The following is a 14,529-nucleotide window of genomic DNA, read 5'->3' on the forward strand; positions in this document are numbered from 1 at the left end:
AAAATGGGATGATGATAGTAAATGACAGATACAAATATAAATGAAACCGTTTTCTGTGGCCTTGGCTTTGCTTTCGTGGTTGTTATACTCCGATCCTTGGCACTCCATGACATGTCATGAAGGTTTGTTTGTTATTTTAAGGTGTGCCTTTTAGCCCCTTTCACAAAATTCTCTCCTTGCCACACACTTGTGTAAATGTACTTCTAGGGCTATTTTCGATTGTCTATATTTATATTACTTCACAATTTTATTAAGCTTTTCCTAATAATTATGGTCATGATGATGATAACAACCGGTTAAAAGGAGCTAGATTTGTTACTTTGGATATTTACTAGCAGTTTTGTTGGTAATTTTTAATACCTACATAATTATTTTTGAAATATAAATAACGATTTATTTATTTATTTTTATAAAATTAATAATATTTTGATTTATATAAAAAAAAATTAAAGTTGATATGAAATAACTTAGTAATTTGGTTAAAATATGTGACTGTTACTATATATATATATATATATATATAAATGATGATAAATTATTTAATTTAGTTTAAAAACATTAATTTTAATAATTTATTGATGATTTTCTAACCCTCACATGTCACAGAAATTAACACACTCATACCTTGCACACAAATGCACATATACATTTTGATACTAAAAAATACAGAAATGCAAAAAGTCTTTCAATAGACAGAAAAACAAAAAACCATCTTCATATTTTATCTTTTCTTTGTACCTTTAAAGAATTACATAAGTCATAATTATAGTTTCACCCTTTAACTTCTAAAATACAGAATTACATAATTATTTATTCAAACTAAAAATTATTATTATTATTATTATTAAATTACTACCTATTAATTTGTCAAATAAAAATGGAAATACTAATAGAAAAAATACATTGGTAAATTATAGTGATATTTACCAATACAAAATGATGTCATTGTTTTCATCAATAAATACCAAGGGGATTATAGTTAGAAAACAAGAAATAATAAAAAAAAAATAATGTGTTCATATTACAAATGAAATTACCAATGAAATATAATTATCGTTGATACTTGTTGATGAATCTGTTAGTAATATTTAAATTTCTATATTGCTAAATCCATATAAAATCCCTTTGTTTGGGATATTAAAAAATTAAGAAGTGTCTAAACTTCTAAAACTTGTATTGTTTTGAAAATGCAAATTTGACCAAGTGTATAACTTATAGGCATGCAAACTTCTGCAACTTGTATTGTTTATTTGACCAAGTGTATAACTTATAGGCATGCTTAATATAAACCTAGAACTATTTGGGAAAAGACTCTTGTAGCATATAAAAAACTAAAATACTTCTCAATCACTCCTAAACTGTAAAGGTTATTCATCTGTCTAAAGATTGTTGATCACATGACATGGTATTATTCACATATTGTAATAGATGAAGTCATTATGTACTTTTCTAATGGTAAAGCCTGAAAGTAATTTAATAGGATACATCTTAAGTTTTCAATAGAACAATAAAATGTACGTGTTGAGTTATGTATAAATAGATTCAATCCATTTAGGTCATTTATTGCATCATATTCTTGTTGACTAGTGATAATCATGGTTTAGAACTTGTTGTTAAAGATGTGTATGAGGCTAAAGTTCATATTCTTATCCAGTCATACCTAATCCTAATGGTCTAGGTAGGAATATAAATGTTTATCTTCAACTATTGATTGATGAGTTGAATCAATTTTTGTCACCCGAGACTTTGATGTATGATGTATTTAGGAAACATAATTTTTGCATTAAAGCGATTTTGATGTGGACTATCAATGATTTTCCTGTGTATGTGATGGTTTCTAATTAGAGCACGCATGAAATATTAACATGTCTATATTTTATGAAAAATAACAAGGCCTTTACCTTAATAAATAGTCGTAAAAGGTCTTTTTTTTTCATCGGATGTTCTTGCCAACCCAATCACAAGTATAAAAAGAATAAAAATATATTCTTTGTAGGTAAAGTTAAAAAGGATGTTGCTTAAAAAGGATGTTGCACCTTCCGTACTGTTAAGTGAAGAATTGTGTGATGTGGTCTTGTAGTAAAAGTGTATTATGTTTGGTTTTCAATTCGATAAGCAGAAGTTTCTTAGTTTTGGTGTGACTCATAATTGGATAAAGTGAAGTATTTTTCAAGAACTTTCTTATTGGAAAATTAATCTTTTCTGTCATAACTTGAATGTCATGCATATAAAAAGAAAATTAATCTCCTCTGTCATAACTTGAATAACTTGAATGTCATGCATATAAAAAGAAACATCCAAATTTAGGGTTTGATTAGTTCATTTAGGGATTAAACTAAAATCTAAAATCTAAAATTCAAATTCAAATTAAATGAATATTGAAAATCCCAAAATTTAGGGAATGCAATGAAAACATAGGACCAAATTAGAATGTTGACATTCTTATAACATAATTTATGTATTTTAATCTCCAAAATAAATTGAAGTTTTAGACAATTTATTTATCAAGAGTAATTTTGATTTCTTGGAATTATTATTTTTATGATATAGTTTTTATAACTGCTCATGACAATAATGATAATATATATTGTAAGATATTATAAATAATCATTGTTCAAGAAGAATATCTTGTGAATATATTAAACTTAAGTAAACATCATGTTTTATAAAGAATTTGTCTTAGGATAGTATTGTTTTCTAGTATCTTAAACATAGGATTGCTTTTGCATTAAATAATATGAGTTTCATAATCTTCAACCCTGGTGGGAATTTGGCAGCATAATTAATAATATTGTCGGTCATGTAAACAAAATTGAAAGCGAGGGGATTTGTTTTTGAAGTAACAATTTTGGTAATGTAAACAAAATTCAATTTAATTGAATAATATGTGTTTCATCTTATATATTGCAAGGGTTTCAAACTTAATTATTAAGATTTATATGTGCCTAAGATGTGATTTAGAATTAAATTTTGGATATGTGATATTTTAAACTATTTAGTTATTTTTAGTTTAAAATTCTCCAATAAATTTATTAATCAATGATCGAGCTAGCATTATTTTTATATAATAGAGTTGATATGCCATGGATAATGTAGGGGTCAATTGATATATTATGATTTTTATGTGTCATTTTTTAAATAAATAAATTAAATAGTAGTCATAAATAAAATCAACTTATTTGTAAGTTTATTTATTGATGCGTATTTGTAGGTAATAAATGTTTTGGTATTCTCCTATATACGAGAGATATTATTAATTTTTTTTAAATAGGGTATAATGATAATGTAATTACTTTTTTTATACTTAATTTGTTTAGATGACGAAGAGAAGGTCATTAATAAGTGATACATATAAAAAGCGTTGTTTTTTTTTAGTAGTGCTTGTGATGCCATAAGTTGTTAAGTGTCAACCATAATTAGGCACCTCGAGCACAAACTCCCTTTCTCGACGCAGGCTCGTCAAGTGCGAGGCCACCTTGTAAAGCGGATATCCTTTTTTCATAGGATATATATACTAGGAAGTATAATGATCAGTGAAAGCTCGACCAAAACATGTAAGTTTGTTCTCCTTTCCTGCACGATTAAAAAATAAACAATAATAAATAATTTTTAAATAATTAATTTCAATGAACGAATGAAATTTTAGGTTTATAAATGTGGAGGTTGCTAACATGATAACATCGATGATGAAATCGTTGATAGAAATGTCTTTGTTCTAGTGGAGTTAGGTTTTTAAAAATCTTGAATGTAAGCCTATTATTGATACTTGACTCATAAAGTTCAAGGTTAGTTTATATTTTTAAATATTTTTTTTTGTTATTTAATTTATTCAATTTTTTAATTTTAATAAACTAATTATTTTATAAAATTGATATGGAAGGAAATTTTTTTCTAGAAAGAGGCTGACAATAATATTATTAGGAGGTTGTGAGAGAATTACAACATCATTAGATAAGATTGAATTCAAAATGTGATATATTTTTTTAAATGCTTAAATTTAATTTTTCATAATCATGATGAAATGTAATTTTTTTAAGAACTAGGTTGCGTGATTTTTTATATGAGACGCAAAAAAACCAAAGAAATATGCAAAAGAAACGGGTTTTTTAGTCTGGAAAGACATGCCAGTGTGGAGGGATTTCAAACCTCCACGTGTCATAGAGGCTATTTAGGATACTTATATCTAGCACATGACATCTAAACATTTCATACGGTGGTTGTCATCTGGTGTAAAGAACCAAAACAAGGAGATTCATGGTTCCATTACCACATAATTAATGAATCCATTCTATTTGTATTGAATGCAAAACAAATTATAAGATTCTATTTTATAAGATATTTTTTTAATTGTTGTTTATATGAGAATATTTAACTAATGGTAGCTTTCTTGCAAGTTATGGTGCTTAGACACAATCTAGACCAGTGAAGCTTTTATTAAAACTCACATACAAAATAAAGACCATTAGAAATGGGTGCAACAACTTATTAATAACCAAGCTCAAAAGTTCATAATAAGTTGCATTTTAATAATTTTTTATGTTATTTTTTTTTAATTTGCTGAATTTGTTTCAATGAACATATAACATCTAATTGCAAGAGAGACATAAGGACAATCTTTCTACCCATCTGGAACTCGATTTGGATTTGTGGTTGGGGGTTAGATCCCCTAATGGACTTGATAGAAATCAAGTTTATGATATCTTCGACATTATGGATGAGGTTATGCGTACAAGCTATAATGTATTGACCATTTTTTCTTTAAAATCAGGTTCGAGCTAGTAATCTCTGGTAGTCCAAGTGATTATATGATAACAATTTAAAGCTCATATGACTTGACTTAATATATCGACTATTTGTTCCTTAAAATTAGGTTCGAGCCAGTAATCTTTAGCTGTCCAAGTGATTATACGAGAACAATTTAAAGCTCATACAACTTAACTTAGTGCAAGATGACCCATCTTAGGTCATTAACACTGACTTAAAGGATAAAGTGAATGTCCTTGGGTAGATGTTGTTAACCCTTACTAGCACATATGGTCTACCTTATCACCTATCTAGTTTCGACAAAGATCCCCTTCCTTCTTTTTTTTCAACTTCTGTCTACTAGATAAATTGTATTTAATAATATTTTTTAAATTATTGGTTTTTTAATTTTAGTTTGATTCTTTTGAATTTTTTCTTTTTTTTGTTTATTTTTTTAAATATTAAATATAATACTGATATAGTTACTAACGGACCTTGAATTACAAACAAAATGACCTTGAATTAGAGGACTTCACTAATGATAATTAGAAATGGAATTACCAATGAACTAAGTCTCTTAAAAAGTTCCAAAGAGTTTAGACAAAATTACAAGACTTGTTATTGTTGTATATAAGTTTCTAACAATTTAATTTTGTCAGTAATATACATACGATCATCGATGAACTTACCAACTGTTTATTTTGTAGGTATAATATACATACGATCACCGATAAACTTACTAACTATATATTTTGTAGGTAATACATCATAATCGCCACTGATGAACTTACCAACTATTTATTTTATAGGTATAATATATATACGATCACCGATAAACTTACTAACTATTTATTTTGTAGGTAATACATCATAATCGCCAATGGATTTACTGAAGAAATGGATGCCAATAATTATTTTTTTTTGGCTTGCTATTTTTGTTTGTAAACCTATTAATGATTATATTATTAATGGAATGATTGATAAAATATAAATCATCAATAATATATTTTTTGATAATTAGTTGCCATATGTGATTCCATCATTACGTGATATTCTGTTAGTGAATATAATATTAAGAATATAATAATCATCATTACGTGATATTAGTGAATATAATATTAAGAATATAATAAACTAATGTCTTATCTTACTCAATTCAATATCAAATAAATTTGATAATAAATGAAAAATAAATAAAAATAATAAAAACACCTTATTAAATTAAAATAAGATTTTTAAGGAAGAAGTCAATGACAAATATTTTGAAATGAAAAAGAATAATAATCTCAATATTTTGCATGCAAAATAAATGAGATTTTTTCTTGAATTATGGAATTTTAAACATTTAGAAACTATAAATTAGATAGATAACATAAGTTTATATTCTATAAAAACTCATGGAATCTCTTAAATACGATATTAGAGTCTAAAATTGGCTAAATTGTATAATATAACTAAGATAAAATCTTAAGGATTGTCTTAAATATAATACTCGAGTCTAAGATAAAAAAAACCACAACAAAATTTGAATAAAGATGGAATTGGCTAAATTATACAATTTACTATAACATCTCGATGTTTTATGGTAAATGCACCATGTAAACTTTTACGTTTCATTATTCACACCATTTTCATGGTCAATTTTTTGTGGTCCCTAATCTATTTTATTATTTTTTAATTTTTGCATATTAGTTATTAATTTTTTTTCAAATTTTTCTTTATAGATTTAGTTGACATATTTTTACATGTTGAAATTTGTTTCGATTTGCATATTTTATTAGTCATATAATATTTCAACATTAAATTAAAACTTGATTTAAGATATGTAATTTTAGATTAATGTTGAAATAATTTTTTTTTTAAAAGGATTAAATTTAAAAAACAGCAGAGTTATTTTTTGACACAAGACATGAAAAAAATCAATTTGATCCCTCAAGTTTCAAATTATACACTTACTTGGTCCCTTTGTTTAAGGTTTTAAGTTTTGATTGAAGTTTCATGTTTTATTCCTTGACTGCTGAGGAAATAGAGAAAAAGTTTGAAGGAGGGGAGAGGGGAAGTGTTTGACTTGCCACGTCATGGCCAAGGAGAGGAGAAGGGAAGTGTTTGACTTGCCACGTCATGGCCATAAAAAGATATCCATGGGTGGGTTTATTTTATGAGTTTATTTGAGAGGTAGTTATAATTGGTTTTGAAATAATTTTTTAAATTAAAATATATATTAATAATTTTTATTTTTTAAAAATTATTTTTAACATCAATACATTAAAATAATAAAAATAATTTTATTTTTTAAACATGAAAAAAAATATAAATCATGATTTTTTTATATTTAGTATGATTTAATTTTTTGAATTAATTAGAGAGTGTTTTAGAGTTTAAAATATCTTTATTGATATTTATAAAATTATTTTGTGGTATTTTGAGGTGAAGATAAGTCTATTAAATGTTATTTTTATGTTTTTTAATTAAAAAAATTAAAATACTGAAAAATGCTTCTATATTTCTAATCTTTTTTTCTTATATGAAAAATTAACTTAAAAATATTATTACAATGGCGTGACATTCTGTGCCTGGAGTGATATTTTATATCTATTTTAAAGTCTTGGAAATGTTATTTTTTAAAATATTTTTATTTTAAAATATATTAATTTTTTTTAATATTAATATATTAAAAAAATAATAAAAAAAAAACTAAAATTTAAGAACCGAGGAGTAAAATTGCAATTTATCTTAAATTTAATATTTTTTTAATCTCGTTATTGCCTGGTTACCCATCCATCTCAGGCAAGCCCCTTGAGCTGAGAAGCACAGAAATATCAACCACCCAAAAAGACGAGGAAAATCAGAAGTAAAGCCATGTTTGTGTTACACAAAATGGCCACATCTCCTTCTTCATCTCTCTGCTCTTTCTCTCTTTTCCTCTCCAAACCCTCCTCACTTCCTCTTCTGAAACCCCCGTTATTATCCCTCCACTCTCCTCCTCTCAAAAGATTCATTTCCACTGCATCAGAACTGCAACATGACACCCAAGCTCGGAGGAGGACTCTTATTGGGTCTCCTTATACCAAAACAAGTCCTCTACTTTCCCTATCCACTGCAGCTATTGCCACCGAGTCTGCCACCGTTTCCCACAACGACACAGCAGAGAATGAGGAAACTGAAAAACTCGTGCTTCCCACCAATGATTCATCCGAGAAACTTCTCAGAATTCGCCACACGGTAAACTCATATTTTTCCCATTTTTAATTGGATGTTTCCTCCTTCCGTTTGTTTTCATCAATGGTAAAGTTCTTTTCCTTTTTTCTTTTTTCCTTTTGGGTATGTTTGCTGTAGTGTGCACATGTGATGGCTATGGCAGTTCAAAAGCTGTATCCTGACGCTAAAGTGACAATTGGGCCTTGGATAGAAAATGGGTTTTACTATGACTTTGATATGGACCCTTTGACTGATAAAGATCTCAAGAGGATCAAGAAGGAGATGGTGAGTTTAGTTTAATCATTCTATGTCTGTTAATTCGTATTTAAAGTAATTGTTTCTAGGATTTGTAATAATGGGGAAAGGTCATGAGCCTGGGAAAAATGTTTTCAGGGTACGGAATTTATTTCTTACATCAATCTGTAGGATCGTATCATTGGTCGAAATTTACCGCTTGCAAGGGAAGATGTTTCTAGAGATGAAGCACAGAGGAGAATAATGGCTGTTAATGAACCTTACAAGATGGAGATTTTGGAAAGCATTAAAGAAGATCCCATCACTATCTATCATATTGGTAATGCTTGCCATTTTTTTATGTAATTTTTGTATGTAGTAATCACGCTGCTGTCTTTGACAGGCTAATCAGTTGCATATATACATGAGTTTTGGTTCTATTAGTCTACCAAATTATTAAATGGAGGTGAATGGTGTGGCGAGGGCTTTGAATCGTATAGACATAAAACTGCAATTTTCTTTAATTGTTTTACTCCTGACTGACTTTTGCTGGATAACTGCTTTTGTTTCCAGGCGATGAGTGGTGGGATCTTTGTGCGGGACCTCATGTTGAATCTACTGGAAATATTAATAGAAAAGCTGTTGAGCTTGAGTCTGTTGCTGGTGCTTACTGGAGAGGAGATGAAAAGAAACCAATGCTGCAGAGGATCTATGGAACAGCTTGGGAGAATGAAGAACAGCTAAAAGCGTACCTTCACTTTAAAGAAGAGGCTAAACGTCGAGACCACAGACGCCTTGGCCAAGATCTTGATCTCTTTTCTATACAGGTATTACTTTCCTCAAATTGTTAATCAGAAAAATGTAACCCTTTGATGTTGTTCCTCGTCTTATGTATTTTATTACAAACAATGTGGAATTTCCATGTTGCAGGATGAAGCTGGTGGAGGCTTAGTCTTCTGGCATCCAAAAGGTGCTGTTATTAGACATATTATTGAAGATTCGTGGAAGAAAACACATATAGAACATGGCTATGATTTGTTATACACTCCCCATGTGGCAAAGGCAGATCTATGGAAGATTAGTGGTCATCTGGACTTTTATAGGGAGAATATGTTTGATCAGATGAAGATTGAGGATGAACAATACCAACTTCGACCTATGAATTGCCCTTACCATATTCTGGTATACAAAAGAAAGCTCAACTCTTATCGTGATTTCCCAATCAGGGTTGCAGAGCTAGGAACAGTATATAGATATGAGTTGTCTGGAAGCTTACACGGTCTTTTCCGTGTAAGAGGTTTTACCCAGGTAGTCTCTAAAATCTTTGATTATGTTTTAACTGTAAATTTATACACGCGATATTTTAACTGTTATTCAATTTGTTGCAAATGAGTGTGTGGCCTCTTTGATGAACAGCTACAATTGTATTTTGGTTTTTATATGATCTGCTTGTAGGTTTCACATGATTTTATGCAAATGCATATAGGTTGCATGATCTTATGTCAGCAGTGCAGAGGTAACTGATTAAATAATGAAGGGCAGCATAAAAACTCCTTGGTGTATCAATTTGCTTGTGTTTGATTGTGCCAATGTCCTCACCATATGCAATTTCCATCTATCCCTTATTGTGGATGCAGTAACAATGGGAAGTTACTGCTGATGTAATGTTTAAATTGTCGACATGACAATTGGCATGCATTATATTGTGCAATACAACATTGGTTGGGTTGGAGGTTGGAATGGGCCGGGCCGACGGGTGCTTCTTTTCCCTCTTTTATAATCACAGCATCACATATGTTCAGCAATAACATTTATTTTCAAATGCTTTGCAGGATGATGCACATATATTTTGCTTAGAAGATCAAATCAAAGATGAAATTAGGGGTGTCCTGGATCTTACAGAAGAGATACTATTGCAATTTGGTTTCAGACGGTACGAAGTTAATCTCTCAACTAGACCTGAAAAATCTGTGGGAGATGATGATATATGGGAAAAAGCAACATCTGCCCTTAGAGATGCTTTGGATGACAAGGGGTGGAGCTTTCAAATTGATGAAGGTGGCGGTGCCTTTTATGGTCCAAAAATTGATCTTAAGATTGAGGATGCTCTTGGAAGAAAGTGGCAGTGCTCTACTATACAGGTAGTTTTTAAATTGTTGCAGGCTGAACTTTTTTTACTGGATTTCAACAGCTTGATTAGATCGGCATGACTAGATTTTTTTGAGCGATGTATCACTATATATACATATATAACCAGCTCTCTGGCTCACACCTAATGCTATTATTTTTTAGAATATGGCTGTACTGAGTCGATTGTTAGCATCCGTGCATCGCAATGTTGAGCTTTTGTAATTGACCAATACTACCACCTTGCGCAGGTTGATTTCAATTTACCTCAGAGATTTGATGTTACTTATGTTGATTCAAACACGGAGAAAAAGCGGCCTATCATGATACATAGAGCGGTGCTTGGATCCTTGGAGCGGTTTTTTGGGGTTCTCATAGAGCATTATGCTGGAGACTTTCCATTGTGGCTTTCTCCAGTACAGGTCCGCATTTTACCAGTAACAGACACACAGGTATGCATGACCTATTATTATGAATTTCAGAGTTCCTGTCTTATTATTCATATTAATGACCGTACATTAGCAAGTGTTCTCCAAGACTGGAGGTTATTAACATTTCATATAAAATTGTGTGCGACTCAGCTTGAATATTGCAAAGAGGTGATCAGCAAACTGAAAGGCAATGGTATTCGGGCTGAAGTTTGCCAAGGCGAGCGCCTGCCAAAGCTCATTAGAAATGCAGAGAAGCAGAAAATTCCTTTAATGGCAGTTGTGGGCCCCAAGGAGGCTGAGACGCAGACTGTTACAATTAGATCTAGGTTTAGTGGGGAGGTTGGGACCATCGAAATTGATGATTTTATCAGCAGAATCAAGTCAGCCATTGAAAGGAGAACTTCATTATGAAGTTCTTGTTCTTGGAAATTGATTTCCATCTTATTTGTTTAACATGCTTGTATAAAATACAAGAGGGAAATAGAAAATAAATACAGTTACTGGAGAAATTATTCTTATACAAATACATATGGAAACTAGAGCTTTTCTCCATGCGTTGTTCAGTTTTTGCCCTTGAAGAACCTTTGTATTTTTCCATTTCCTTTCCCAGGTTTCAGATTTTTTTATTGTATTTCTGCTTGTAAATCTTCCTGAAAAATTTCAAGAACAATAATATGTTCTTCCAAAACCTCATCGGCTGGATGTTGTTATTGTAACTAGTAGATTAGTAATGGCCAATAATGATGTTTGATTAACCACTCTTGATTATTCTGCAGACAATTTTCGATAGCATTACCATAGTCGCTCTAGAACTGATAATAATGAAAGAGTTGGATTATTACAGAACACAGTTAATCTGGCATTGTTGGCACCTTCGAGAAATATTGTGGCGACTCCGCTTCTATAGCAGCCAATCAAAATTTCCTTTAGGATCAAGAATAGTGAAAGTGCCACGGCTTGGGCAGATGCCCAAATCTGTCAAGTCTATTCTCCACACAACACCGCCACCACTCAAATCTTTGATCTTCCAATACCATAATTCACACGGTTATGTCAAACCACTGTATCATTCACTTAATTAATAGTGACTTGCCATTTATAGAGGCAAAATAAGCTTTGCACACTAATCTTTCTTTTCATAAATAGCAAGCATTATACCCACTCCATGTGAAGCCCAAAAGAGCCAGCAAGGATGTCAGGTAAATCACCATGACCCTGAATTAGGAGGAAAAGTTTACTGAGAGGACCAAAATAGCCAAAGGATTTAGAGGTCTCAAAGATAAACTAGAAATCCCACCTAAATTTAGGCTGAATTTGTGGCGCTGATGTTCCTTGAATACACTATAAAAGTAAAAACGAGAACCGATGAGTTCAAGATGAAACTAAGAAGCTCAAGGCAATAAGAAAAGGCTGAAATATAAGAAAGAAGGCTAACAAGATACATGGGTTTCGAAATGATGGCCGCAGGAGTTGCATACCATTTGTGCTTCTTGCTATTAGTCACCCAAGTACAAGGTTCAAATTTTGATGTGAAAGCCTATGGAGCGAAGGCTAATGGCATGACAGATGATAGCAAGGTACAAGATGAGAGCTTTTGTGCACCTTTTGTCTTGAATTTCGTCCTGAACATTTTCTCCAAATTCAGTTTGCCTAATGTCGTGTTGTTGTAGGCTATAAATAGCGCTTGGAAAGATGCCTGTGCTGCCAAAGAAGCCAGCACGGTGGTGATAGCAAAAGGGAACTACATGGTTGGTCCACTGAAATTCGAAGGACCTTGCACAGCCCCTGTAACGGTGAAGGTTCAAGGAACTCTCAAGGCTCCAGCAGACCCCAAGCGACTGCGTGATGATTGGGTCGCTTTCCGGAATGTCGAAGGATTAACTGTCTCAGGCGGTGGAATATTCGATGGTCAAGGAGCAATTGCTTGGTCCGTAAATAATTGTGCGAAAACTGGAAAATGCAATTCCTTGCCCACAGTAAGTCCTTATATCTCAAAGAAAACATGCATGGTTTTTATTTTGTTTAACCTGGTGTTGATTTTTTTGAACAGAATTTACAATTCACAAAGCTGACCAACTCAAAAATAGAAGGGATTACGTCCCTGAACAGCAAGCTGTTTCACATGAACATTTTGAACTGCAATAATGTGACCTTTCAAAACATTGTGATCAATGCACCCAAAAACAGCCTCAACACTGATGGGATTCATATCGGTCGATCAACTATGGTCAATATTACAGGCGCAACCATAAAAACTGGGGATGATTGTGTCTCTCTTGGCGATGGCTGCCAACAAATAAACGTTGAGAAAGTAACCTGCGGACCAGGTCATGGCATTAGTATAGGAAGCCTTGGCAGATACCATGATGAACAACCAGTTATCGGAGTTACAGTGAGGAATTGCACCCTCACAAACACTGAAAATGGTGTTAGGATTAAAACATGGCCAGCTTCCCCTAGTGGCGTAGCTTCAAATGTTAATTTTGAGGATATTATCATGAACAATGTTAGCAACCCTATTCTTATTGACCAAGAATACTGCCCTTATAATAACTGCCTGGCAAAGGTATTTGAAATTTTTTTATCTATCTTAATTATCTTGTTTTCTTTTACTCCGAATTTTCAAAAGAAAAGGAAAGGACTAGCTACCTGATGATTTCTTCTGTTTTCAAGGTTCCCTCGCGTGTTAAGATCTCCGATGTTAGATTCGAAGGCATACGGGGCACCTCTGCAACTCAAGTGGCAGTGAAAATTGTTTGTAGCAGAGGTCTACCATGCCAAAATGTTTTTGTTGAGGATATCAACTTGGTATACAATGGAAAAGAAGGGAGCTCAACATCTCTATGCGCAAACGTGAAGCCCCAAGTCTCCGGGAAAGTATTTCCAGCCACCTGTACTCCGTCTGCTTAACCTTCTTCTTGCTAGCTGCTATTCACTTCTTATATATAATTGTAAATACTACCTCCTGGCACCCCCTCATGCTAGCTTACATGCATGAATGGCCTCTTTTTTCGACCCATACTGTATAAATTGTTTTTGGATAAGTAGAATGACGCCATTTTGGCTACGTCACATGCCTTCTCCACCATCAAATCTCCCAGAAGTTACAATGGCAGTTCATATATATTGCAGGTCCTTGAGATAAGAGGACATTACAATATATATATAAACTTATATTTATGGTTTTGATAAGTTATTTAAAAGACAATTATTCCAGATTAAAAAAAAAAAAGAAGAAGCAAATTAATGAGATAACATGGTTCTAATTGAAGAAAAACCTTTTTTTTTTAATCCTTATCTCAAATTATTTAGATTTTTTTATTGATTTTATTTTTTTTCCGATTCTTTTCATGTTAAGAACCAAGAAAAAAATAATTTTTTTATTGAATTAAATACATTAATAAGAAAAGAAGGAATTATACTAGTTGCTGATTAAAGAGTAAAGTCTAATTACTAGCAAGTACAATATTGAGATAAATGATAAATCAACAACTAATATGACTTCACTCCAGGCACCAGCGCAGCCTGACCTCACTTGGGGGCATGGCCAGCTCCAGCAGCCCTACAGGTGGGAATCTGCAAGACGCAGATTCACATGGAATGTGTTGTAGATGTGTTTATATAGAAAAGCATGTGCATGTCAATAGGAATCGCACTCAAAATTTTTCAAAAGCCTTTCAAAGGCCCTAGTAATAGAAAAAAAAAAAAAAACTAGTACCTTTCAAATAGAAAAACATAATAATAAAAAATAAAAAAATACAATTAATTAAAAAAATTGTTCTGCCAAAAACAATTC

The 14,529-nt window shown here is 31.6% G+C and overlaps 2 protein-coding genes across 2 annotated transcripts; both read left to right on the forward strand.

The window, feature by feature from the left end:
• The first annotated feature begins 7,526 nt into the window (after positions 1 to 7,526).
• EMB2761 (threonyl-tRNA synthetase, putative / threonine-tRNA ligase) lies at positions 7,527 to 11,285 on the forward strand. Its single transcript, XM_011005211.1, has 8 exons — positions 7,527 to 7,965; positions 8,080 to 8,226; positions 8,368 to 8,515; positions 8,749 to 9,002; positions 9,106 to 9,483; positions 10,008 to 10,316; positions 10,554 to 10,754; positions 10,884 to 11,285. Exons 1-8 carry the CDS (start codon positions 7,603 to 7,605, stop codon positions 11,142 to 11,144), a joined length of 2,061 nt encoding a protein of 686 aa, XP_011003513.1. The 5' UTR covers positions 7,527 to 7,602; the 3' UTR covers positions 11,145 to 11,285.
• A 56-nt stretch (positions 11,286 to 11,341) lies between these two features.
• Positions 11,342 to 13,818, forward strand: LOC105110233 (exopolygalacturonase clone GBGA483-like). The gene is made up of 4 exons (XM_011005213.1): positions 11,342 to 12,310; positions 12,404 to 12,709; positions 12,784 to 13,299; positions 13,407 to 13,818. The coding sequence occupies exons 1-4, from the start codon at positions 12,176 to 12,178 to the stop codon at positions 13,641 to 13,643; spliced, it is 1,194 nt and encodes a 397-aa protein (XP_011003515.1). The 5' UTR covers positions 11,342 to 12,175; the 3' UTR covers positions 13,644 to 13,818.
• Positions 13,819 to 14,529: the final 711 nt, after the last annotated feature.

The sequence above is a fragment of the Populus euphratica genome, unplaced genomic scaffold, assembly GCF_000495115.2.
Source record: "Populus euphratica unplaced genomic scaffold, PopEup_1.0 scaffold244.1, whole genome shotgun sequence".
NCBI classification, from domain to species: domain Eukaryota; kingdom Viridiplantae; phylum Streptophyta; class Magnoliopsida; order Malpighiales; family Salicaceae; genus Populus; species Populus euphratica.

Coding starts and splice junctions, on each gene's coding strand:
- EMB2761 (XM_011005211.1), top strand. CDS start 7,603: ATGTTTGTGTTACACAAAATGGCCACATCTCCTTCTTCATCTCTCTGC. Junction 8,516..8,748: donor CATCACTATCTATCATATTG/GTAATGCTTGCC, acceptor TTTTGTTTCCAG/GCGATGAGTGGTGGGATCTT. Junction 10,317..10,553: donor GGCAGTGCTCTACTATACAG/GTAGTTTTTAAA, acceptor CACCTTGCGCAG/GTTGATTTCAATTTACCTCA.
- LOC105110233 (XM_011005213.1), top strand. CDS start 12,176: ATGGGTTTCGAAATGATGGCCGCAGGAGTTGCATACCATTTGTGCTTC. Junction 12,311..12,403: donor GCATGACAGATGATAGCAAG/GTACAAGATGAG, acceptor GTGTTGTTGTAG/GCTATAAATAGCGCTTGGAA. Junction 12,710..12,783: donor AATGCAATTCCTTGCCCACA/GTAAGTCCTTAT, acceptor TTTTTTGAACAG/AATTTACAATTCACAAAGCT.